The sequence below is a fragment of the Anthonomus grandis genome, chromosome 17, assembly GCF_022605725.1.
Source record: "Anthonomus grandis grandis chromosome 17, icAntGran1.3, whole genome shotgun sequence".
In the NCBI taxonomy this organism is placed as follows: Eukaryota; Metazoa; Arthropoda; class Insecta; order Coleoptera; family Curculionidae; genus Anthonomus; species Anthonomus grandis.
This window is the reverse complement of record NC_065562.1, coordinates 9,620,982-9,648,517: the sequence shown is the minus strand read 5'-3', so window position 1 is coordinate 9,648,517 and position 27,536 is coordinate 9,620,982. Positions and strand designations below refer to the sequence as shown.

The 27,536-nt window shown below is 33.2% G+C and overlaps 1 protein-coding gene across 2 annotated transcripts; it reads right to left on the bottom strand.

The window, feature by feature from the left end:
- Nucleotides 1-4,401: 4,401 nt before the first annotated feature.
- On the bottom strand, nucleotides 4,402-25,185 carry LOC126746153 (facilitated trehalose transporter Tret1-like). 2 transcript variants are annotated; one of them, XM_050454280.1, is made up of 6 exons: nucleotides 24,885-25,185; nucleotides 24,456-24,559; nucleotides 14,076-14,251; nucleotides 8,720-8,980; nucleotides 8,488-8,669; nucleotides 4,402-5,216 (listed from the first exon to the last, which is right to left on the bottom strand). In XM_050454280.1, exons 1-6 carry the CDS (start codon nucleotides 24,940-24,942, stop codon nucleotides 4,573-4,575), a joined length of 1,425 nt encoding a protein of 474 aa, XP_050310237.1. In that variant the 5' UTR covers nucleotides 24,943-25,185; the 3' UTR covers nucleotides 4,402-4,572. The 2 variants fall into 2 exon arrangements, with proteins under 2 accessions (XP_050310237.1, XP_050310238.1); XM_050454281.1 differs by lacking the exon at nucleotides 24,885-25,185 and adding an exon at nucleotides 24,656-24,757.
- Nucleotides 25,186-27,536: the final 2,351 nt, after the last annotated feature.

Genomic DNA, 27,536 nt, shown 5'->3' with positions numbered 1-27,536 from the left:
TGCAGATTTATTAAGAAAAAGAAAGAATCTATTGAACAAATGTACACTGAAACTATAACAATGGGATATAGGTGCGTACGACGAGTATTTAACGTTGAGCAGGAAAAATCCATTGTTAAATACTTAATAAAGGCTTCTCAAATATTTTACGGTCTATCGCCAAAAGAAAAACGTAAACTGGCCTACCAAATAGCCGTAAAATATTCATTGAATATGCCGAATACGTGGACTAAAAACTCATTGGCAGGAGAAGATTGGTTTTCCGGGTTTATGAAACCTAATCCTGAACTATCAATCCGTTGTCCCCAGGCTACAAGCCTTGCAAGAGCGACCAGTTTTAACTCAACAAATGTACAACTTTTCTTTGACAATCTTGCCACGGTAATAGAGAGATATAAATTCCAAGCGAAGGACATTTATAATATAGACGAAACCGGTGTTACGACGGTACAAAAACCTGCTAAAATCGTAACAGAAAAGGGACGCAAACAGGTAGAAGCACTTACATCAGGAGAACGTGGCACTTTGGTTACAATGGCAATAGCGGTTTTAATTGCATTTACCGTTCATCCATTACTATCCAATTATTGGAAATAGCATCCCACCAATCTTTATCTTTCCAAGATTAAGATATCAGGATCATTTCGTTCGTGACGGTTGGTGCATTGGAGCAGAAATGCTAGTGGATGGATGCAAGAAGATGAATTCTTGCTATACTTAAGACACTTTCAAAAACATACCAACAGTTTAATTGAAAATAAAGTTTTGCTTTTAATAGATAACTATCAATCTCATGTAAGCATACCATGCTTGGACTTTCGCAAAGAAAACGGCATTGTTGTCCTCTCATTTCCCCCACACTGTTCACATAAACTACAACCTTTGGATCGATCGATTTATGGTCCATTTAAAAAAGCTGTAAATTCAACTTGCGATTCTTGGATGAGAAACAACCCAGGCAAAACGATGACAACTTATGTCATCCCCAGCATCGTTAAACAGAGTCTCTCTATGGTTTTAACACAATATAATATTGTTGCTGGATTCCAGTGTACATATGGCCGTTTAATCAAGATATTTTTACGGCTTTAGATTTTGCTCCATCATATGTAACTGACAGACCTGCTCCCGAAAATTTGCAGTTAAATATCCCCCAAGAAGTCCAGGCAGTAGGTTCAAAAGAGAATAAAGATTTAAGCAGCATTGATTCTTTTCCAAAATTAGTAAATTCTAACTCTCCAAGAGCGTCAACGAGCGGAACTTTCGTTAGATCCACCAAGCACCCCGCCTCCAGTTGCATCTACAAGTGTCCAGTCAGCCTCTAACCTCTCTTTGGATGTGTTTTCACCTGAGCTAACAAGGCCGTTACCACAAGCTCTTCCTCGGAAAACTACAGGGAAACGCAAAAGTAGAAAATCCACCATTTATACGGACACACCAGAAAAAGATGCTATTCAACAAGAATTTGAAGCAAAAAAAAAGAAGAAAGTGAAAAAAAATTGGTGATCCAAAAAATACATCAAAAACACCAGTGTCCAAAAAAAACTCGTCAACAGAATAGTCAGGACGATAGCAGCAGTGACAATGAAGACTGTTTTGTCTAGTATGTTTGGAATCGTATAGAACTAGCCGTTCAGGGGAAAAATGGGTGCAATGCATTGATTGCCACCAATGGTCACATGTAGAATGTACTCGTCAAGAAGATTTGTATATCTGTCATAACTGCATGTCAGAATAAATATTTTACTTTGCTAATTTATCTTTATTTCGTCATTAGGATAATTATTATGCTGTTTAAAACAAGGCTATATGTTTCCTTTAATATCTCACAGGCATTATTTAATAAGTAAAATAACCTGATTTAAAATATACAAGGAACTAATAAATGTACTTGTAAAAAATTTTCTTGCTGTCAATATGATTTTCTTTTTTGAAGATACATATTTGAAAATTGTTTCAATTGTCCTGGGTCTCCCCTACCCCCTAAACCTTCCTGCAGATAACTTTTTAATCACTTTGAGATTTTAACTTTTCCGTGTATGTATATATTTCAACTGTGTTCATTTGTTTTTAAAAATCTTCATTTATTTGTGACTAATGGTTTTTTTCATAATTATCCAACTAGACTAAGAAATTATTTATCTTTGTTGCCTACTGTATTAACTCTTTCATAAAATTTTATCCTGAAAATATGTTCAAAAGTATTTAATGAATTATCAAATGACATAAAAAATTGCAATAGTTTGGCAATATTTAACAAGAAATTGAAAGCTTTTTTAGTGTTGAAGTGTTACTATGATATTAAGACTTACCTTTCAGCATAATGTATTTATTTATTTAACACCATTACAAAAAATATATTATATTTTTATATACGAGACTACCTAACCACTAATTACTAATTAACAATAATTATCAGACTTAATCTTAATACCAAGGATATATAAACTGTTTTACAAGTAGTAATAATAATCTCTCAAAATCTGAACAATTAACAATGCAAAACTAGCTAAGAAAAAAGAAAATATATTATTATCAATGACAATGATCAAATGTACTTCAAATTATTAATCATGGAGCAAAATTATTTCAAAAAACAAAAACCTACAAACTTTTAATAAGACTCCTAAAATGCAATAAGGAAATTCCCAAAAGTTCAATTCCAGTAGAATTTACTAGCCTCAAGGTTCTTTCGACAGGAGATAGCATAGCATAGTTGGTACGATGATGAGGCAAAGAAAACGATCGATTTACCCTCAGATTACGGTGTGGAATGTTAAATGAAATTTTATTAAGTAGTTCAAGATAAATCACAAGACGATTCAAAAGTTTATAAATACAATTAAATCATTCTCAAAATAACATTAAATCATTCTCAGTGCGTCTCTTAAGTAAACTTCGCATATTCAACAAGTTCATTGCTTCATCATAAAAATGGTCATTAGGAACTGGAATGTGAAGTTTATAAAGGCAGAATCGTAGAAATTTATTTTGAACTCTCTCCAGTGCCATACAATTATTCATGTAAAGAGGAGACCAAATTATTGATCCATACTCCAACAAAGAGACAACAAGTGATATGTACAACCTTTTGCAAGTTTTAACCGACAGGTCTTTACAATTGCGCACGACAAAACCAAGGACCTTAGATGCTTTAGTTATAATAGTATGCACATGGGTATTAAAATTAAATTGTTCATCAAAAAAGATACCAAGATCCTTTACTACTTCAGTGTACCTATAAGATGAACATTATCAATAGTATAGGAGGACATTACCTGTTTGTTTCTTTAGTAGAAACTAATGTAACTGCATTCACCCACATTCAAAGCCAAACTATCACCAACACACCATTCACACAATCTATTCAGATCAACTTGCAAGAGACCCATGTCTTGTTCTGAACTTTAAATCATCGGCAAATAACAAAAAATTACTATTTTCAAACCAAACCAAAATATCATAAATGAAAATATTGAACAACAGGGGAGAACAATGACCACCCTATGGAACCCCAGAGGTCACACTGATAAGGTGTAACTTAGCTTATCACCAATTTGTACCTGCTGAAATTCGTCAGAAAGAAAACTCGCAAACCAGGCCACCAAACAATCTGAAAATCCAAAAAGTCTCAATTTTTCTAGTAATAAACTATGGTTGACACTGTTAAATGCCTTGGAAAAGTCTGTATATATTAGATCCACTTGTTCACCGCTCTCCAAAGCATTTAACAGAGCACCCTGATACAACAACAAGTTTGTAATAGCGAACTTGCTGAAGCCATGCTGGTTACTTAACAGAAGTTCTTTGCAATAAAAATTAATTTGGTCATAAATAAGACTGTCCAGAAGTTTTGGAATGGCAGACTGTACGCACACACTAGCTGTAACGTATATATTTATTTCTGTTACTGTTTTTTATACTTAATCATGTTTTTGAGTATGTAAACTAGGTTTAGTGATAGTGTAGATTTAGGTATGTACTATTTGAAATTTTAGCTTCTTTGAACATGGATGAATTCACACTGTAAAACACTGTATTGTGTCAATTTTGGATCATAAAGATTTGAATTTTGAATTTTTTTATTGATAAATTCCACGATCATCTGCCTTAACAATGGTGCCATTTGAAAATCGCATAATTAAATTTGTCACTCAACTAAAATTACCAAAAGTTTAATTGTATCATTGTCAATAGTCTTAAGAAGCTCCTGATCCTTCTTACGAATTTGGATGTATTTCCTTCAATTTAGTTTCATCAGGGTACTATCATATATAACATTTCAAACGATATCTTAAGATTCTTTATATTTTGTTGTGTTTTTATTTACTTTACTTCTAGTTTCCTCCTTATTATTATCGTTTTTATACTTTTACAATTGTCAAAAAAAACTTCAAAAAATCATCATTCAAACAGTTTATTTAGAATTTTACAAATCTGCAATATTGCATTACCAGATTAAAATACAACCGTTCATCAAAATTATCCAAATGGAATTAAATATCTGCGCATTCGACCCTAGGGTGGACACGATACAAAACTTAGTAGCCATAAACCTCTCCTTTCTTGCAATCAACAGATTCTATTTTCCTTTTCAGCATCGGCAACCTTCACCTCCTTACTAATAACTTTTTCTCCTTTAAGCATTAACTGTATCTCCTCCAAGCTCTTTCCTTTGGTTTCAGGAATGCACAGTCCGCAATAAAGACTGACCAACAGAGCACATAAACTAAATAAATAAAACGGAACATGCATGCCAAACTCATGCAAAATCTGATAGCACTGGATCGATAGTATTCCACCAATAACAAACATCACGTCAGCCACAGTCATACCGATGGCCTTCATTTTAGCGGGAAAGATTTCTGCTGTAATAACTATCGGCACCAACCCCAATCCATACTTAAATGCTGCAGCATATACCAAAACAGACGCAATAGGGATCCAACTTACTCCAGTCACGTCATAGCCTAAATATTGCAAATGGAAATATACTGAAAGTGCCAATAGGCAGATGGTGGATAATGTGCTTGATACAATAAGGATTTTCTTTCTACCGAATTTATCTATGGTACAAGAGGAGAAAAGGGAGGCTAGAAGCATTATAATTGCGAATACTATGGCAGTTATGTTGTTGTCTAGGTAGATGGAGCCAGCTGCGTTGAGGATGGGGTGGAGGTTCATGTACATTACGCTGATGCAAGCCATGTGTTGACCTGTAAAAAAGGAGTAATGTTTTGAGTTAGTTAAGATAAATGAAAATCGTCAAATGTTTGATCTCTTAAGTAAGAGATTTAGCATTTACAGACAGAAAACAGGAACAAAATAATATAAAAGTAATGGAAACGTACTAGAAACCAGCATCCCTCAAAGAGCAGTACTAGAATCGATGGTGTAAACGTGACGATAGACGTTTTAATTACTTTACTTAATTGACGTTTTTAATAAAATTGTAATTTTTATGCAATTAATAAAGCGGTCTCGTCATCTAATTATAAAATGTCCATTACATGAAAATTTTAATTGGTAACTATTGGGATCTCGGAAACCCTAAATGATACAATATCCGTTAAAATATGATAATTTTGCATAATTTGATGTGTCTTCTGATTAACATTTTTTCAAATAAATTCCAAATATTTCTGTTTCTGCACAAAAAACAAAAGAAAATTTAAAAATAATTTATCTTTTTTTTATGGCGTTTTGTTTTTTGGCAACCATCATTAACTTTTTTTTTTATAGGCGTCATATTGAATTATACCAAATTTAAATAGTTTCTTTAATTACTGTTTCAATGATTCTTACTTTTCAGTGAGATTCATGTAACACTTGACGTTTGATACATGATCAAACGGTCTAGTGACAAACTGGCCATAGTAAACCAATCTAAAAAAAAACTTCTAATTCTACAAGTCTTTAGTTTTTCTAGCTTTCATAATCGATGAATCAGACAATCAGAAGCTTTGAGGAAGTCACAAATTCTAAATAACTTTTATTTATATTTAAGTAGATCTTATCAACGAAAGAAAAAAATTGTTTATTTGTGCACCTAGCTTCTAAATTAAAACTGAAAATCAGAAATGAAATTTAGGCAGTCTCTCATTAAGATTACAATTTTTTTTACTGCATGTAACAGTGAGGTGAATTACCTTTACCAGTTTTGAGAAAAGGAAAATACGTGTTTTACAAGTGTTAGACAATTAGAAACGAGAAGGGAAAAAATCAATCCAAAACAACTTAATAGCTTTATAAAGAACTTACAGAACATGCAAAAGTAAATGTACAAATTTAGTAGATTTTTAATACCTACGAGTAGAAGAGTTTATTAGAATTTTAGAAATTGATTTCTTTCTATTAACAGTTTGTTGCTGGCATTAGGAATAAAGAACCTAAGTAGAATTAGATTTAATTTTATCATCATCATTAAAAATATTATTATCCATAAATAAATAATTCTAATGCAAGAAACACGTATTTCTTATAGACGCTTTTTTAAGTCAACAATTGGTTTTCTGTCTTTTTTAGTGTTAAACTTTTGTAGTTTCAAGTGGAATGAAACTGCTCCAAAAAGCAACTAAGGAAATAGATACAAATTGAATCCAAGTGGAAACAAGCATCGATAAAATATATGAAATTTCTTGGTGAAAATATTATTCAGTATTATATTTACTATTAATTTTTCTTTATGTGAAATGCTTCTTTGCATTATGTTCGAACAATTTTGCATCTATCATCATTGACTATCACATCTACGCTGTACTATCAAAAGACTTATATAATTGCGTTGGCCAGCTGTCCTGAATACTAATCAAATTAACTGGTTTATTTAATTTAACAAACCAAATGATCTCCCTGTAGTCTATTCATAAAATTGTATAGAAACAAGGCAGGGCAACTCCTATAATAACTCAATCTTCTTTGAATACATGCGTTAAATAAATAAACTCTGGTAATTAAAAATCTGGAATATAATTTTATTGTAAGTAGTACCCTTCGAAATTAGATAAAGTGCAAATAGTTAGACAATAGCAATACGCGTCTAATATTAATATACGTCTGGCCAACTCAGGTCTTGGGTGTGGAAATCGATGTATTAACTTGCAATACGAAATCGGGCTTCAAGTTAAGAAGAGAACAATAGCGTTTCTGTACAACTAGAGTTCATAGCAAGGAACAATAGCGAACAACTTCCCTCTCTACTAACTACGGTTCGACCACAGATATTTCAGAACCCAAGAAATATATTGGCCAGCCTGTATATTGGATGTGTATGGATATTTGTTTCTACTTTTGAATTTTTTTTTACTTTATGAGAATTTGTTCTGTAAAAATATGTAGGTATCATATTTCCGAGCTTTTTCCAAATTTATCTAAAGTCTACCATCATAATCGGAGGTCAGAATCAACAGGCTTATCGAAAAATATAAGTCCTGCTTGGCATCACCACTGACCAGCATAAAAAACTCACCACTAAGCTACTGGATATGTCAAATATTACAACTAGGGTACCAAATGTAGAGTTTTTATGTTGTATCATAATTTAATTTTTTTGTTCTTATTGTATACATTCTTCCCAGGATATACACCAGAACCCAGCCTACTTTTCTCTCCCTCTCGTAGGAGAGTAAATGTGCTCATAATAGTCCCAAACCCACTCACAGAATGCCCTACAACCTGTCAATAAAATTTCCTTACTTTGTGATATCAAATATGATCTCTCATTCATGAGGCGTTGGTATATCCTTAACCTAGCAAATTTAGCAAATTTGGTGCTAATAAATATCCGTTTGCGTTATTTTAAAGTTATTGTTAGAAGTTGTAAATGTATTTGCGAAGCTTGTTGTCTAACCACAATATGTAGTCTTTAATTAAGCTCGCGGACTATTTTAGACCCCTATCAAAACATGACAATGGTACGCTTGCAGCGGACGTTTTTTCGTTTTTTTTTGTAAAAAGATAGAGCGTTGATCTGCCTATGTCGTTGCAACTATGAGTGTGTAAACAACCTTGGTACAAAGCCAACGCCTTTACCGGTATCTAAGTAGGTTAATCTTGTAAAAGGTGATCGGAGATGGACCTTCACTTTTGTAGCCACTAAATTACTCAAAGATGAAAGAATTCTTTTAATACACCCGGCTGTCTATTGCATTACCAGGAGATCTTTATAGCATCACACAGTTATATATTCAGATATTTTTATTTTTAAAATGTTAATTGAACTTTAAATTTTATTTATGTTAGTGTAAAACGTATAAAATAATTTTTTGATAAACTGGCAGCTGCCTGTAAGAAAAAAAAACTTTTTTTAAAAACCGCTCCAAAAACGGCTATGGTTCTTTAGTAAACCAAAAAGAAGTTTAAGGCTTTTGAATGTTGCTTTTTAATCTAGTAAATTTTTACCGATTAAAAGCAATGAATTACATTTTTTGACCAGGCTCAAATATGAGATAACAAACCATAAAATCATTTCAGAATTTATATACTAACCAACATTTAAAACAGCCATAATGAAAATAGCCTTGCGGTTGCTGCGGACCAAAAACAAATCCTGCGGCCTTCCCTTTTCCTTTTTCTGCCGTTCAATCCCAGCTGAAATCTCCTTCATTTCCTTATCCAAGTCTGCCCCTGGTGCCCTGAGCCTCCTCAAAGATTCCTTTGCTTTTTCAGGCCTGAAAAGTCCTTGCAAATATATTTGTTTAAAACCCTTTTTATAACTTACTTGTTTTTATAGATCAAATAATAAGGGCTCTCAGGCTGGAAAGTGAAAATTAGCAACTGTACGCTTGCTAATATTGCTCCAGCAACAGGTATAGCATAAAAGGGGGCATATGGGCCCAGGATATAAACCAAAATTAATCCTAGAAGCATCATAATGTAAATGATTGACGATAGGAATCCTCTGATTTTGGAGTCGGCTATTTCTGCTATGTACATTGGGGCTGCCACGAATGACATGTCGCCTGCCATACCGGCGAAAAATCTAAAAGAACAGTGAAAATCTAAATTAAAAAATACGTATTAATTTATACTCTCTACTTTCTAATTTCTACTCTCTGGTACCTAAAAGATGCGTGCTTAGAGTACGATGCTTAGAAAAATATTACTTTCTTATTCATTTACGTATACAGTGCGTCCTACAAGTTGGGTCTAAATTGATTTAAAATTAAGCGATGGGTTTTTTGCAAAAACGTTCGGACCCGTTGATTTTCATTTTAAGTTGCGCTTTTTTATACGTGAAGTTTGTATATACACGGTTGCTCAAAACATACATTTTGACCATCAACTTTTTTTTTTTTTTAAATGGGTAACTAAAAATGCTTCGGTCATTCTCCACTAAATTTATTTAAAAATTATTAATCCTACATGTTTCGGACATAGAACATGTCCATCATCAGGGATACAAATTGGGGGGTTTTCGTCAATACATATTAAAGATATAGTGGCCTCCGATAATCTACGATCAATCATCGTAGTGTTGTAATCACAGTTTAAACGGAGAAAACCAGAAAAAAAAAACTAGTAACTTTTCAAAAAGATATTCAGAACTTTTACTAACATATAATTGATAAAGAAAAGTAGAAGTGAAGAATTTAAATAGGTAAAACGCTACCTTTAAAACCACCTCAACTGAAATATAGAGTCTGATACATGATCAAACTTTCCAAGGTTAAAAATAACTCTACAGTAAGTATTCTGCACGCGTTGCAGGCGGTAACGATTTATTTGGTCTAAGCAAGGATAATAAACTATAAGGCAGTAATTTAAAATAGATCAAACAAGAGCCACTACGAATTTTTTCCTAGTTTTAAAATTTAAAATGTGTTTATTGGCATAACGGCATACGCATGCGTTAATAACACCTCTGCAGAAGAGTATTAACATATTTCTTAAATCTTAAAAAAAATTATATTTTAAGTCCCAGAACCTTCACAGTATCAGAGACCAAAATAGTTTCGTTATCCAATTGAATGTGAACAGTTCCCATTATATTTTTATGTGATCCTCGGTTTGAAAACAAAACCATTTTTGTTTTATTAGGATTAATGACAAGGTTATGCTCTTTCGAAAATTAATTTATTACGTTCAGATGAGCGTTAATAGTATCAGCCACGTTATTAAAATTATCAGAGTCAGAATAATGTATGTATTGAGTGTCACATTGTATTTCAAAATCTTCAACAAGACCGGGTAAATCTGAAGTATATATAATAAATAATAATGGGCCTAGAATCGACCCTTGTGGGATACCAAAAATAATATTTTTCGAAACAGAATATTCATTATTCACCCTCACCTTCATATTTCACGAGGAATTCTACATAATATGTTTCTTGCATTATGTCCTATACTGAAAGGCAACAGTTATCGAAAAAAACACCATTAATGTAACAAATAAAAAAAGAACACAAATTAAATTAAATGTTCAAAATTGTTGCTATTCATGTCTTCACAATATCCAAGGCGATCAATACACTCTTAGTGCACGTTTTCAATCATTTCCAGAGTTACGGCGCGGCGTGCTCTTCTCTGCGAATTTTTTTTTACTCGTCTAGATTATTTGGCTTATTAACAAATACCTTCGACTTGAGGTATCCCCACAAAAAAAAGTCCATTGGTGTTAGGTCAGGCAATCTAGCAGGCCATTCGATGGGTTTTTTTTTTCCTATCAACAGATTGAGAAAGGTTACATCGAAAAATGTACGCACAGTGGCATTTTGCTGGAAAATTAGTTCACCCTCAGGATAGTCTGGGTCCAATGAATTTGCAAATAAAGCTAGTAATGCTGGAACTAATTTAAATTGGAGAAAATCGAGATACACTTGTCCTGTTAAAGTCTGATCAAAGAAAAATTGACCTATTACTCTTCCGCGCACTATTCCACATAACACATTTAGTTTTTGAGGGTATTGGGTGTTACCTACATCATCCAATGCGGATTTTGTTGCCCAATATCGACAATTTTGTCTGTACACACAACCATTCAAACAGAACATGGCTTCATCGGCAAATATTATAATATTTTTCTACTTACTATTACTTCGAAAAACTCGAGATCTAATAATGCCCTTAGAAGAACTTGTTTTTTCTTATATGATCTACCCATGATATTCTCAGGCTTATTCTCAGGCACCACATGTCGAATGCCTCCAATTTATTTATGGATCTTGTAAATAAATTGGAGGATCTTTTAATGTCCAGGCCTATATATTCTATAAATGAACTGACCAAACGTAACATGTTATTGTTCTGTATCGTACTTTGAAGTTAAGATTTTTATTTTTGAGGAATTTTTTGACTTTAAGGAAGGTTGCTCTTGCTTGTTGTATTCTACATTTAATCTTTTGATCTGGATCCCAATTTTGGTTCAACATACATCCCAGATACTTAAATTTAATTACTTACTCAATATTGGTCTAATTTTTCTGAATTCTGATTTGTGCTACATCAGTCTTTCCAACATTTCGGATATTGATGTATTCAGAAGAGTTTCTGATGAACATAAATCTGTATCTGAATCAGAGATATTCAGAAATGAAGATGTGTTTTCTTCATCTGAGCTGTCACTACACAAAGAGCTAATGATATTTCTCTGTTTTTTTCGGATCTTTGATTGTTGACGCTTTTATCCCAGACAACCCCAAAAAATTGACCAAATCACTGTTTTATGATGATTCTATCTTTAGATTTTGTCCAGCACTGGAGTACAAATTTTAATATTAAATATTATTATTCAAAAGACCGAATTGTCCATAGGTTGTAGCTCGTGTGTAGTGTTATTTGGTAGGCAATAAAGTTCAATGTCATGTTCTTCTGCTGCTTATTGGTTTATACTTAGCCATATGCTTAATTTAAGTGCAAAATATGTTAATGTTCATACTACCTTTCGGCGTCATAAGGATAAGTGATCCTGGTGGTAAGATGTCCTTCCATTTAGGTTTTATTCTTTTTTCCTTAAACAGAATTGTAGGCGGAATGAAATTATCAGAAGCATTACTACAAGAAACAATTGTAACGTTTTCTCCGCGTTCTGGAGCTGCAAGGTGTACACGTTTCGCTTCTTTTTTTGCCAGCACACTTTGCTGATGATGTAAGCTTAGCCTACAGCCTTTTTCATCGACATTAAACATTTCTGGGTTTTCCATAAGATCCAGTTCCAAAAGAATTTTTTTTAAATTTTTAAAATGGTCATTAGCGATAAAACTGTTATCATACTTTGAGCTAAATTTATCATACTTTGAGCTTTTCTTCGCCTTATGTTAGGATTTCGTTTTAAAAATCCATCAAGCCAATACCGAGCAGCCATTCGAGACATGGTGGAAAATTTATTTTGTATACCATTCACGATACAAAAATTTAAAAAAACACACCGTCGGACTGTCCTAGATGTTAATGGAGCCAACATCCGCCAAACTGATAATTCTTCCAGTCAGTTTACTTCTCTGATTTACAGTTAGTACTGGTCTCCGCCTTATTACTGCTTTATTAATTTGGTTTTTATCAACATACCGAGACAGAGTTCTTCTTGGTATTGAAAATGTCTTTGAAGCACCTTGACGAGACATTCGACCTTCCTGCAAAGTTTCAACTGCATTTTTTAAGTCCTCCCTGCTCCATTTACTCTGAATGCCTTGGTTTCTTGTCTTACTAGTCATATCTGTAATAATTTATACCAATAAGTAATTTACCGGCATTATTGCCAGCATTACATGGTAAGCATATTGCTACACATGCAGTCAATTTAGGTTAGGATATTTTTGTCTAAGCTCTTACCTTAAATCTATCCCTTTTTAGTTCAATACACATTTTATTATTCTCTAATATAACACAAAGCATGTCAGTTTATCATAACTCTTTTATCGCAACTGTTCATTAAATTGTTCATTCATTCATTCATTCATCATTAATATGACGTTAGGATAACAACAAAAAATGGATATGGTGTGTGTCGCCAAGTTTCTTAAAATAACCAAAATAAGCGCATATCGTATTCACCTACCTTATTAATTTTTTAAAAGATCTTAATTATTTTTTCTTTTTTCATCTTTGAAAGAGTGGCATCCATTTACAAATGTGATACATCTTCTCCTTATATGATTTTTATGTATCAAAAATATTTCTTTATTTTCTAATATTCTCTAATAATCAATGTATCCAGGGTCTTCGATAGGGTTAGCAAGGTTACTCAACATTGAATAATCCAAGGGGGTTTGTAGATAAAAGTGATCAGAAGAAATTACTGGAAATTTTTAATAACTCTGCTAGGAGGTTTAACTATCCATCCACATAAAATTTATTATCGTATAGTAAGTTTGAGGTACACTATTATTCTTTTCGTTATAACTTGGAAAGAAATTAATAAATCCTATTGAATCATTTAAATTTTTTTTAAATTCATGCCTCTTTCTGATTATGATATAACAATTATATCATTCCAAGTAAATTTGAAGAGAAAAATCGTAAGAAATAAGTTAGGAAACAATAACCGAGACAGGAAATCAATGTGACGTAGCGATTATTTCCTTTTAACTAACAAACCTCCATGTCTTAAATGAAATTAAGTTCATCCAATTCGGTTAAGCAAAATCAAAGTTAGAAATACCTTTATCAATAGAATTGAGGCCTTTATACAAAAACATCTATTTTTCGTGGCCATAACAATTTCGTCCCTTAGAGACAGAGCTAGAAACTTCTCCATCAATATCTTTTGAGAAATCTTGTCACCAAAACCTAACCCGAAGCTTCTAAATTATCTATTGCTGAGATATTATGATACCACAGTTAAACTACCATCTTGCATTATGAATATAGTAAGCATTAATGGAATATTTAAAGAAATTAAAAAATGATAATGGAATGCCTGGAGGCTTTAATTGCAGTTTAACTAGATAACTTCTAGTAGTAATATAACATTAGTTTTCCAATTTTTTTAGGTAATTTAAACTCCAGTTTCTTTTTTCATTAATGTACATTAAGGATAAGAGAACTCGTTCTATTAGTTTTATGAAAAAATAGTTATAACCCTTATATTTAATAATTTTTGGTAAAGTAATAACTTAAAATACTAGATAACTTACCGGGCTACAAAAATATATTCAATCCTATCACCCAGTCCAATGGCCAACCAGTTCAATAGCACTACAACAGCAGCTAAAAGTAAGGATTTTTTCCTTCCTATTTTGTCTACGAAGTATATCGTAAAAGGAAGTCCGCAGAAAGCACCAACTAGAGACGTTGTTTCTAACCATTCTGCCTAAAAAATTCCTTGTTTTAACTAATATACAAGGTTATTCCATCAAAACTTTTTATTTTGAAGCTTTTCATTTATAGCTTACGAGGGTTAAAAACAATGTTCTACTTAAATGCCAAAATCTTAAAAAGTACTAGCTTTAATGACATCATACTACTACTCAACCATATCCAAGTAGCCGATGAGATGCGCAGATGAAAGATTGAATGAGTCAATGTACAACGGGGACAGAAAACGATAAACAGAAAATAGAATTTCACTTTATTTGATACAGTGTTTCTTGCGATTAACTATGGATAATGATTTCATTCAAATGTTGGCCACGGCTGGCTCGGCTGTAGGTCATCCTGGAACACCAATTTTCAAGCACTTTGTCCACTGTTTCCTGGTCAATTTGGGCAATTGTGGCACGAATATTCTGTTTCAAGTGATCAATTGTTTGGGGATTGTTGGCATAAACTGCACTCTTCAAGGCACCCCACAAAAAAAAGTCTAGCGGCGTCAAATCACAGTTGCGAGCAGACCAATGGACATCGCCGAAAAGGCTAATCATATGGTCGTTGAATCTTGTGCGCAGAAGGTTGATGCTACGCCCGGCAGTATGACAAGTTGCGCCATCTTGTTGAAACTATAATTCGTCGAGACCGATATCTTCCAATTCTTGCTGCAAGAAGTCAGTTATCATGTTGCGATAACGTTCACCATCGACTGTCACGGCGCGACCTTCCGCATTTTCGAAAAAGAAAGGACCAATCACGCCACTACTCCAAAATCCACATTACACAGTGACTCAGGCTGGATGCATTGGCTTCTGTACGACGACGTGTGGATTGTCAGTTCTCCAAATTCTGCAATTTTGTTTGTTAACGTAGCCGCCGAGATAAAAATGCGCTTCGTCAGAAAAGACGATTTTTCGTGCGAAATTTGGGTCATCCTTCAACTCATTGAAAGCCCACTCTGCGCAGCGTAAACGTTGTGCAAGGTCATTCGGTTTTAATTCCTGAATGAGTTGGATTTTGTACGTAAACTCTAAGTGGTTCGTGAAATGGCCACTTGTTGAGTTCTGCGCCGGGTCGATGTTCTGGGGTTTTGACAAGCACTTTCGGTCACTGCAGCGATTGCTTTAGCTGTACGTACCGGACGTGTATGCGGCACACGTCTGGCATCGACCAGCATCCCAGTTTCACGAGCTTTACGCATCAATTTTCCAACAGCACGCGCGATGGGCGCTTCATTTCTTCCAAATTTTGTACGCAATTTTCGCACTGTGTCACTCATGAGAGACCGACATTCAAAATAAGTATTTAGTATTTCAAAGCTTGTTGTTCTAAAGAAAACCGATTCATATTTGTTCAGCGGAAGGTTAGAACTAACCTATAACACCATATGTTGTATATCAACAACATATGGTGCTAAAGTTGACATCGCCACTAACGACAGGCTGTAAAAATTGGACCAATAGATGGCCCTCCCTTTATTTATTTCATAGATAAAGGATGAAATAATATTTAAAAATCCGTATAATAAGGTAAGGTGGGGCAAGTGCGATACCGGGGCAAGTGCAGAAGTTGACCCTAAAAACCTATTACTTTTGAAAGATGTGCTGCCATCTATTATTTGATATCTTTAATACTTGTGACGCGAATCTTAAACAACAGCGAGCTGATTTATTCTGTTTCACTGATGTTATAGGTGTGCGAGTGTCACATATGTTTTGCAACTTCTCGAGCAAGGTCACGGGCGAAAATTAATCCATTTAAATTTACCGAATCCGTTAATATTATTATATTATTTCTGGTAAGTAAGTATGTTAGGTACAATAGTTTATATTCAACATAATATTTTTTTAAATAATTACTTTTTTAACAGTTTTTTTTGATCTTTGATTTTTATACCGAGCTACCAAAGTGTACAAAATTCCAAGAAGTACTCTTCATGATCATCTTAAAGGCAGAAGAGGACGAAAAATTCCAGCTATGGAAGAACTCAAGACATTCCTCAACATGAAGAAGAAAAACTTGCAAATGGTCTTCGCACCATGGAAAAATGGGGTTTCGGCCTATCTAGGAAAGAAGTGTTGCAGCTTGTAGCAGATTTCGTTAAAGAAAATAACATTAAAACACAGTTTAAAGATGGTAAATCAGGAGAAGACTGTTTTTTTTAATTTCAAGCGTAGGCATAACCTCTCTATTAAAAAACCCCAGAGTGTTGAATTTGCCAGAAAAAAAACTCTTGACGCATTCCTAATCTACGACTATTTTGATTTACTTGAAAAAACAATAAATAAGCTTGGTTTGCAAGAGCGCCCATCACAGGTTTGGAACTTGGATGAAAGCAGTTTTTGTACAGATCCTTCAAAAACAAAAATTGTCGGACAGAGGGGAGCTCCATCGACAAGAACCATTAGTGGGCCTGAAAAACAAAATACAACTGTTCTAATGTGCTGCAGCGCAAGTGGTGAAAAAGCGCCTCCACTTATTATCTTTAAAGGTAAACATGTTTGGGAGCAGTGGACTGCTCCACGGGGTACGGAGTTTTTAGATACTACTTACGCTGCTACTCCTAAAGGATGGATGGAGACAACTGTATTTAAAAACTATTTGAAAAACAGTTTTCTAAAGGTTATTGGTCCAGAACGACCAGTATTAGTAATTTATGACGGACACGGCTAGTCATGTTGGACCAGATGTCATAAATATAGCTATTGAAAACCATATTACGATACTTAAACTTCCACCTCACACCAGTCACCTACTCCAGCCCTTAGATTTGTGTGTATTTAAATCACTTAAGACCCGTTGGGATACTAAACTTGTTGAATGGCAGAGAAAAAATGTGGGGGCTGCTGTAACGAAAAGTATGTTTTCAAAGATGATAGGGGAAATATGGGAAGAAACCAGGCCCGAAATATTAGTGAGTGGTTTTACTAAAGCGGGATAGTTCCGGTAAATAGGAATATTATTCAGCAAGATTCATTTGATCCAATAGTTTTCCAGCGTTGGCAAAAACTCGTAACGTGGTTAGATCTGAAGATCCTGACCTAACTATGCCTAGCACATCAGCAAAAAATCATAAAAATTCAATCACCTATGAAGAAGAGCCAACTTTAAGCTCGTCAAATATACCAACATCTCAAGAAACACACAAGATACCGGATCTTTCATTTGAAGAGTTGTTATTGAGGTCAACCAAACGTGAACATAACTTCGATTCGAAGAAAAGAAAACGTGTATGCTTAGGGGCAGAGGTAATAACAAGAGAGGATGTTGACAACATTTTAAGTTCAAAAACACCAAAAAAAGCAAACCATAAAATAAAACTAAAAAACATAAAAAAAATAATAAAAGAAAAACTGAAAGTAGTTCTGAAGATGACAACAGTTCTTGGCACAGTGATTCAAGCGAAAATAGAATTGTTGTATTTGATGAGCTAAGCAAAAGTGATTTGGATGAGTTTGATAAAAACGAATCTACTGACGAACTTACATGCAAAAATAGAATTGTTGAATTTGACGAGCTAAGCAATAGTAATTTGGATGAGTTTGATAAAAACGAACCTCCTGACGAACTTGTATATACCAAAATACAAATTGGGGATTTTGTGTAGTAAATTTTCCTGGAAAAAAGAACATTTTCAAATATGTTTGTATTTTAATTTTTGTATGTTTGTAATTTTATTTTGAAGCCCAACAATGTCTGCACCATACTACTGTCGGACATAGAAAAAAAACTACCTGTTCCAAAAATAACAATAACGGTCGATTACGAAAAGTATATTTTTGAGACAGCTCCTGAAGTATTTGAATCATAGCATAAGTATTTTTTTTTTGATTATTTGATTACTTTTGTTAAACAATAACACGATGCATTAATTTTACTCATGTTTTTTACATTAAATAAATAATTTTTCTCTAAAAATATTTGAAATTATTTTGACCCTTCTAAATAAATTTCGTAACATTTTCTAAAAAATATTTAGGTAAAGTTAAGCGTATGGAAAAAAAATTACATATGTGTAGGATTTCTGCACTAGCCCCGTATTAATATTATTAGCAAAATTAAAGGCACATTCTGCTCTTGCCGCAGATCAGTGGGGCAAGTGCGTAACATGTACTTGTAAAAAAATATGTACATACAAATTTGGTAGATATTGTATTTTTGTTATCTTAATAGTATCAATTGATTGGTTAATAATTACAATTATACGACAAAAGTTAAAAATCATCTTAATTTAAATGAGACAATTTTCGTAGTAAAATAAAACTTAACTATAAAGTTTTTCGTTCGCAGTTGCTTCACCTTACCTTATTTTAAAGTTAAATTTACAAATTGAGATAGGTTTTGTCATCTTCGACGGTTTTCGTGGTTTGTGGTCCATAATCCGCCTCATATAATTCGTCTATTCAAGCAATTCACTATATTTTGTTCAAAATCTGTATCACTTTCTGATTCGCTTTCACTTCCATCAACATTAATAAGAAGCTGATCTTCAACAATATTAACTAATGATTTTTTTGAAATATATTCTTGTTCTTTTTTTATGCTCACAACGACATTTTCATTTGTGGGGTAAAAATTCTATAAAAAAGTCATCACAGTATGTCACAACTTTAATAAAGTTTACGTTTTTTGTTTGCTACATATCCCTTTGGGCTAATTTAGCCCAAGCTAACTCAATTGGGTTTAGATCTAGATGATATGGTTCGTGGTAATCGTTATGTCATGACTTTTTGCCTTAAAGAGTTCAGCTATTTCATAACGTTTATACTATAGTGCTTAAAACTTAAGTAAATTATATACTTGTGGCTTTAACGTAGAGTCTTCGTATGCAATTCTTCTAAATATTCTTGCATTTTCACTTTATTTGACAAAACGCTGTTTTTATTGATTTACTGTGGTATACGGCTTTATCGATTACAACCACAGTTGTTGGTTTTAAATTTGGAATCAGATTCTCCATGACCCACTTCCTATAATTTACGGAGTTCATGTCATGATAGTCGCTACTTGTGCTTTTTAATTATCAACTTATGCGTTAAGAGGAATATTGACTTCCCCAGCCCCTGCTTTAGTTTCCATAAAACTTATTCAAGCACCGACAATTAAGACTTAACTGACCGATTAATTTTTTTTTCGAAAATTTAAAAAATATAAACATAGGTTTCGAAAATGCACAAAAAACACCTGTCACTAACATTTTATTATTATGTTTTTTATTATAACAGTCGGCTATAATACTGCGATGTAAACTAACAGGCCTCTACGATGGGAGTTGTTATGACCTACGGTCTTCATCCAAGGGTTTTGCCCGCAGATGTATATAGCTCCGCAGCTGTGCGCAGTGCGGAGCTTTATACATAGTTTTGCCACTACGCATCCAAATTTCATCGGTATAAGTATCATTCTAAAGAAAATCGAAAGATCTCTTCTAACGACATACCACTGCCTATTTAAGATTTTAGGGTTGGTGCCACCTCTTAGGGGGTTCTAAGTATGAAGGTGATTTGATGTTTATTAGGGTCATGCTTGTCCGTTTACATTTACCCCTACTCTTTAGGGGTAATTGTAAACAAGCATCTCTTGACACATTTACTCTACCAGAAAAAAACCTGGGACAAATATAAACGAACTATATAAAGTCGCTGTGTAGCAAAATATTTTTTTATATAAGTCGTGTTTACATTTACCCCAAAATAATGTGACCTTAAAGGTTTTGCTTGCAATATAAATGAAAAGTCGAGATAAAAGTAAATATTTTCCAACAGTTCTGTTTTAACTAAAACTAAACAATTTTTAGAACGCTAATAAAAGAAATTTATTCTAAGTATATAATTATAATAATATTATAGGTATAAAAAAAATAGTTTTGCTCATAAACAATGTAGAAAAGCATTTTTGATGCATGCTAGGATTTAAGACCAGTCACTTTGATTTCCGTTAATTTTTCATCCACAGCTTTAATTAAACACACATATTTAAGAAGAGTAGTGTTTCTCTTTCCACCTTTGAACTGCACAAGAATAAATTTCCCTGTGGACAAGTCTGAAATCTCGACTGTTTTAAGCTCTTTATCTATATGGTTTTTCCGGTTCTGCCCAATCTATTTCATCATCAGTATCACTTAGACTTATTTCTCCATCAGAACTTTCCGAATCTGCAACTGGTTCACTTCTCATTTTTTTCAATTTCGGCTTTAACTTTTTTGTTGTCCGTTTTCGGATTAGCCTTTTTTTCCTTTATTTTTCTTTTTCTCTTCTGCTTCTCTTAGTCTTTCCAAGACTTGGTTGGTTGTTAGTACCTCTCCATATCTTTGTTGCTTTAATCTCGGTATGACTTGTTTTTTCTCTTCAATAATATCTTCACGGCGGCTGAGTGGCAAGAAAATATTGGTAATTTCTGTCGATTTACTGATAGACGATGACGTCGATGGTTGTTGACTATGGGTAGATGCCACTAATAATTTTTGGTAGTCAGTTGACGATGTAGAAGGCTGCTGTCGGCTTTCAGCTGACGACACTGAATGATGTTGACTACAACATGATGAAGTTGAAGGCATTTGATCGTCGACCGTGGGTAGAAGTGGGTTTGGTTCAGAAATTGCAACAACAGTTGATTTAGAGGATACTGGTTGGATAATAATAGCATCGGATGTTACAGATTTCGGAGCTTTGAGGGCAGCTTCGTATTTGGCCAAGTCTTCTGGTGTAAATTCATTTTGTGGGAATTTGTTTCAATCAACTGGATATACGCCAGTATTTTTAAATCCAGATATAATATTGCTAGAAACCATAGACTCTTGCCAAGTAATGCCAAGTAATTCGGTTGTTTTTCCTTAGTTAGCCGTCCACACCCTCGTCCCATTCGTCCTTAACAAACCTCACCAATTGTTTATTCCAGTTCACCTTTAAGGGTCCTAAGACACACTTGTCCAAAGGCTGAAGCTTATCCGTAAGATGGCTTGGAAACTTTATCAAAATAATATTATTGTGCATTGCCTCTTCAATAATTCTGACGCTCATATGACTGCTGTGACCATCATACAACAGTAGAGCTGCTTGATCTAGAAGGTTTTGGGAAGTTCGTAAATCTTTAATGTGAGGTATAAACCCTGTCGTAAACCACTGGAAAAATTGCGGCTCCTCCATCCATCCATTAGTGGAGGCCGCATATATAGAGTTCCTGGATAGGCGCTATTGGAAGTCCAACGAGCTTGAACTCCAGCTCCCTTGAATTGATATCCGGCACAGGGCCTTTCCTTTCTCTCCAATTGCCCTAATACGATAGGGATCATTATTAAAACCTGACTCGTCAGCATTAAAAATAAAACTTCCTTTATCATCTAAATTGTTTTCATTAATGATTCTTTTCAGGTCATCAAAAAAATGGTAGACAATCTCAGGTTTTCTAGCATCCTTCCGCAGTTTTTGCAAATGTTCCGGTTGTCTGTCTCTTAAGAAACCGGAATCTGTATGTCTTCTCATGAATGAGTAGTACCAGTCTTCTCCCGGTACTCCATTTTTAAATGGTGTTCTTCAACCTTTTGCATTAACATACTCTCCAACCAGTTGTCTAAGTTCTGCTTTGTCACATGGTAGACCCATCGCTGTACGTGCCAATAAACATTTCACTATTTCATTTTCGATATCTGAGGATAAAACTTGGGAACGTCCACCCTTTGTCACATTTAATGGAGTCTTTCTTCCTCCTATCCTTTGGTAAATAACTGATCTGGGAACACCATAGAACGTTTCTGCTTGACAATACGTTTTATTTTTATTTTGGACATCTGCAAAGGCATTCGCAACATCTTCAGTTGTATAAGAAGGTGCTTCTTTTTTCGTACGAGTACGTAAGTACGAGGCAACTTTACACTGCAACAAGACAAAGAAATTACTCATTTTACATAAATTATCGGCGAGACACTAATTTTATCATGTTTACAATTACCCAAAAGAGTGTATACATTTCCCCCAAGAACAAATTTATTAGGGGGAAATGTAAACACTGAATTATTTTAGTGATTATAAAATTTGTCGACAGACATTTAGGCGTAAATGTCCAAATGAAATATCTAACTTACCTCGATGATTTGCATTCAAAATTTTCAGTGCCGAAATTCAACATAAAACCACCAAATACATCAAATTGGATCAGCCAACTAATGCAAGAAGAGCACAAACAGGAGTAACATTTCGAGGGAAACCGAGTTCGCCCAACGTCGGCACGACTCGAATAGTGAGCTTCGCGCCAAATTTGAAATCTAAATGTTGTTGTGTTTCCTATTTTAGATGTGTCTACAATTGTGTCCCTCTCGTAACCCACATAGCATGCGATATCCACTTTATATACGTATACACTCCAGTTTTTGCGGAAAAAAAAACATGTCCCTATTTACCAAATTTTAGAAAAATGACAACGAAGAAGATACCATTAATTTTGCACATTTCCCAAATGTTACATTTAACTTCTGATAACACCCGGTATAAAAAATTAGTCAAAAACTGAAATATACCTATCTTATAGCAAATTCAATTCTATTTCAGATGGTATATCTACATTTTATGTGATGGTAAGAATAACGGAGATATTCTTGTTTATATGAAAAAAAAAACAAAGAAATTTGATAAAATCACAAAATGTTAAATACCAGAAGAACCAACAACTTTTCGAAAAAAGTTGATATGACTTTTTGTTGCAAATGACTTGTTTAATCACCTCTATTTAGTTTGGCGTTTTTTATAGTAGACACCTTGTATAATTAAACATAAAACAAAACCTACTTATACAGATGATTTGTGATTATTGAATCAAAATTAAAATACTTAATTTGAGTATATCATATTCTTAGAAGTTGTAGGTTTAGATTTGAAATACGGCATTTTATTGTAAATAAGTCGTAATTTTGCTTTGAGTTGTTTTTTTTTTATTTTAAACATTTCAATCCAACCATATCTTATATTTGTTTCTAAAGACGCTTTAGATTTAAACTGAACTACTGATATCACTATTCTAAATATTTATATTAACAATTTGATTCAATTGGATACAAAAAAATAGATTATTCACATGTTATAAATAACGATATGTGTATTTAATTTAAATAAATTTAAATGAAGATTTTATATCTTGGGAACATAAAAAGCTAAGATAGCCTTATATTAATATTCTTATGCTTAAATTTAGTATTTTCTTTTTTTAAAAATAAAAAAATCACATTCAACTCACTTTCAGTAAGCACTGATGATACGCCGAAAGGCGTCTGCTAAGTTAATAATAAACAATTTGCTCTGAATATATCTTGTTTTATTGTTCCGTAATAGGTTTCAGCTTATATCTCCATCACAGATTTACAGAATATTATTTATAGTATTGATAACTTCGTATATTATTTATAGTATTCTGTAAATTTGTGTCTCCATCTCGAGTCAAAGTAAAAATTACTCCTTACTTTGTTGATAGTTGTTCTACAATGAGAGTCAAATTCATTAGAGTCAAAGTGAAATTATTGCAGTAGTATCAATGGCTCATGAAATACAATGATCCGAAGTTGGTTGACACCTTCAAGAGCTTCAGGCGTTAACCAGCGAAACTTGTTAACACCTGTAACTTCTAATGTACAACTGCGAGATAGATGGGTAAAGATTAGAGTCTAATATAATAATAACTTTCGTTAACTTATTATTATACGTTAATGTTTTACCTAATAATAACGTTCTACGATCAACAACATTCTAACATTTAAATGTGTAGTTTATAACCCTGCACTTTCTTAAATTTAATGCAAAAAAACTAAATGCTACTAATATAAACAGCAAAAGCATATATTATTAATAGAATCAACAGATTTTTTTATGACAACCAAAACATTTTAAATTGCAATGAATTAAACCCTATTTTTCAATTATTGTTTATAAAAAACTTGATCTGCTGCAATTTTTTAAAATAATTCGTCCTACATTAACCACTAACTATCTATCACATTATTTTCTTGAAATTTGTTTTGCACTAATCAACTAACAACTAATTTTTTTCATTCGCAGTATTCTTACATCATCTTGCTAAACTAAATTATGTTGCAGCACATGCATCTATTGTAGCTTTAAAACAAATTTTAAAAATTGCCACTAATGAATATAATCTCGCATTTGTTTATCTAGGAAAGCACTTTTAAAAGCATTTTGTATATATTTATTATTTGTATAATTTACCTGTTCTTCTGTAGTTTGTATGTGAGTTTCATTACTTAGAAGGTAAGGCACCATGGGTGAGGTCCATCCAAAAGACATTCCATCTGAGGCAGCCACTAAGGTACCTACACAAGAAATAAATTTCAAAATGCAGATTCTTTAAATATTTATCATTTTCTTGTGCTTTTTAAGAGATTTCTATCACGTAAAAATGTGTATACCTGTAAAAACAGCAAAAAATTGCCTAATATCTAACTGTAACAAATTTATAAGCATTTTTGTTATCCCGTATACCCAGACTGAAACGAGAATAAAGGAAGTGACATGTTTGTTAAAATATTTATACAATTTGCCGCAGATTGATAAAAATCCAAGTGATTATTTCTGGCTTAACAACAGATTGGTTAATACAAAAAAATTACATCAGCTAACTAAGAAAATTGGGTTTACCTGTTGCCGCAGCCAAAATCTGCGTGCCTGTATTTTGAAAAATATTCACAAACTTCATGTTGCATTCACCAAATTTATTTTACACTAAAATCCCGTTTTGCTATATGCATGAAACTGCATAGAGAACCAGTAAAAATCCAGGGGGTTATCGCTAGTTTCAAAAAATAAAAAATTACTTAAGCGATTTCCCAAATATTCAACAGATAACAGAGCGATGTCTTAACTTATGTTAAAAGACAAAAGGTTTATATATATATAAGTTATCGAATATTTGTTGTTTTTCGAGATTTCACGAAAAGACTTTTCTGGGATTAGATGTTAAGCTTGTAAGTAATAAAATGTGCTATTAGTTATTGTCATGCTGGTAAACATGCACCACTTGTGAATGTTATGAGATATGATTAGTCAAGGTCGTTTCCGTTTCTAGGGTGTGTCGGAGAATTAACTGGGTCCAAAAAGCATTTTGTATAATTAAAGATCTAATTAATATTTTTTAGATATAATTGGTTAACTGTTTTTGGTAATTATTTTCAAAACTGTACTGCCTTATTAATTTTTTTATCAATTATTTCAGACGTGGTTTGTTTAAAGGTTACTATTTTTTTATCAAAGCTAATAATACCTTTTAAAAAGGATATTAATGCTATATTCAAAGAGTTGAGAAATCTTGCTTTAATGAAGCGATGAAGTCGAAACTTATCTCAATATCTGACACCATAGACCTTCTGAAGCAAAAAAATGGATTTTCAAAAATCACAGTTTATATTTAATTTTGTTTAAGTGTTGAAATATTTATTGATTTAGAACATATATTTTTGGGAATTATGTATGAAACAAAATATCTTGTAAATGCCGCTACGCCTTTGCAGGCGTAAACGTACTCTTTTGACGAAATTTTCAATAACGTTATTGTATGCATGTGGTAGTATTTAATTGATGTAGTGTCTAATTTCGGCTTTCAATGCTTCGATGGCTGCAGGCTTATTGGCATAAACCGGTGACTTTAGATAGCCCCACAGCCACAAGTCTAAAGGCCTTAAATCACAAGAGCGTGGAGGCCAATTCTGGTCAGCAAGTCGGGAAATGATACGATCAGGAGCGTGCAAGATCGTCAATGTTTCTTGTCCGATATGACATGTGGCACCATCCTGCTAAAACCACATGTCGTCAAGATCAATAGGTCCAAATGATGCACAAGAAACTGTGTTATCTAATTAAAATTTCAAAACTTTATACAAGCTGGTATTTAAGCAAATAAAGAAACATGTGCTTAGCTTTGGACACTTGAATCCAGTGGCGAAGCGTACGAGTAGACAGGGTAGACACTGTCTATCCAAAATTATCCAGTTATTTGTCATTAATTTATCACGTAATTATTTCATGTAATTGTTGAATTAAAATTAAAAAAAAAAAATTAACACAGAACGTAGTCGCTCTCCTTACTATTATTGTATAGTATCTAAACATGATTAATCCGAATGCAGGGCTGACACCCAATTAATGTATACGAGCCCCAAGAAGACACATTGATATTTGTCTTCCGAAATTTGGCGCATCTAATCGAACCAAATACGCATCAAGCAGGTGACAGAGATCCGGCCGCATCAGTATTCAGCCTATTACGTCTGCGAAATTTACTCGCGGGAAATCATTCGAACTTTTGTCTATCGAAGTCGACCAGCTATTTGATTATGCTGTTGAGAGTTATTGTTTATGAATACGCTTGATCTGGTCGGCCGCAATACATCTTCAGTTTTGTTTTGATGAATCTGCATTTGGCATTTGGTGCGGTCGCATGCTATAGTAATTTAATAATTATTATATTTATTTTTGGGTGTATAGAAAAGGTTTTTTTATTGGATATTTTAGTGGTTAATTATAAAAGACTGTTCGATATTGGCAATTGCATTTTAGTTGTGTTTTTATTTGTCTTTAATTAATTTTAAAATAACGGATATTATGGATTTATAAGTTATGGTTATACCTATGTTGTGTTTTTTTGTAAGTAGTATTTATTTTTAGCTATCTATCTTTTTATGCTAGTAGTAATATTTTTTTCATATCACTACATAATTTTTCTCTTTGAGTTAATATTTCATGCGCTTTTATTCTCTATTTCATTAAAATGAATAATATTGGGTCAAATTTTGCGGGTATTGATGGGATAACATACTTTAGATGGTGAAACTGTGTTTGCACGTAATAATATTGCATATAACTCATATTGTCTATAGTTGTCTCGAACATGCTCATTTCCCAAATTGCTGGAAAGAATCTCTTGTTGCCCCGCTGCCTAAACAACATAATCCTGTTAGTTTTCCAGATTTGAGGCCTGTTAGTCTACTTCCTGTAATATCAAAGGTTCTGGAAGTGGTTCATGTTCAGATCATTGAATATTTTAATTAATTATTATTTCAGTTTAATCCAGACTATCCTGATGGTGCTGCTGAGATTTTAAATTCAAATTTATCTAATATTTTGCAATACTCAACAGAACATAATCTGACAATTAATCCTGCAAAAACTATGTTACTGTAAAAACAATGTTACTGTTTTGTTCTGAAAAGAAACGGGCAATACTCATGAATCAAGTTAATATTCAGATTAAAAATACTCGGTTGACATTTGCTAACTGCGGTAGAAATTTGGGTT

What these genes read in the sequence shown, in the direction of transcription:
- LOC126746153 (XM_050454280.1), bottom strand. Translation starts at nt 24,942, where the DNA reads ATGAAGTTTGTGAATATTTTTCAAAATACAGGCACGCAGATTTTGGCT. An exon ending in GAATATATTTTTGTAGCCCG is followed by an intron (nt 8,981 to 14,075) that starts GTAAGTTATCTA and finishes CTGTTCTTTTAG; the next exon opens with ATTTTTCGCCGGTATGGCAG. An exon ending in TATTTGATCTATAAAAACAA is followed by an intron (nt 8,670 to 8,719) that starts GTAAGTTATAAA and finishes AGGACTTTTCAG; the next exon opens with GCCTGAAAAAGCAAAGGAAT.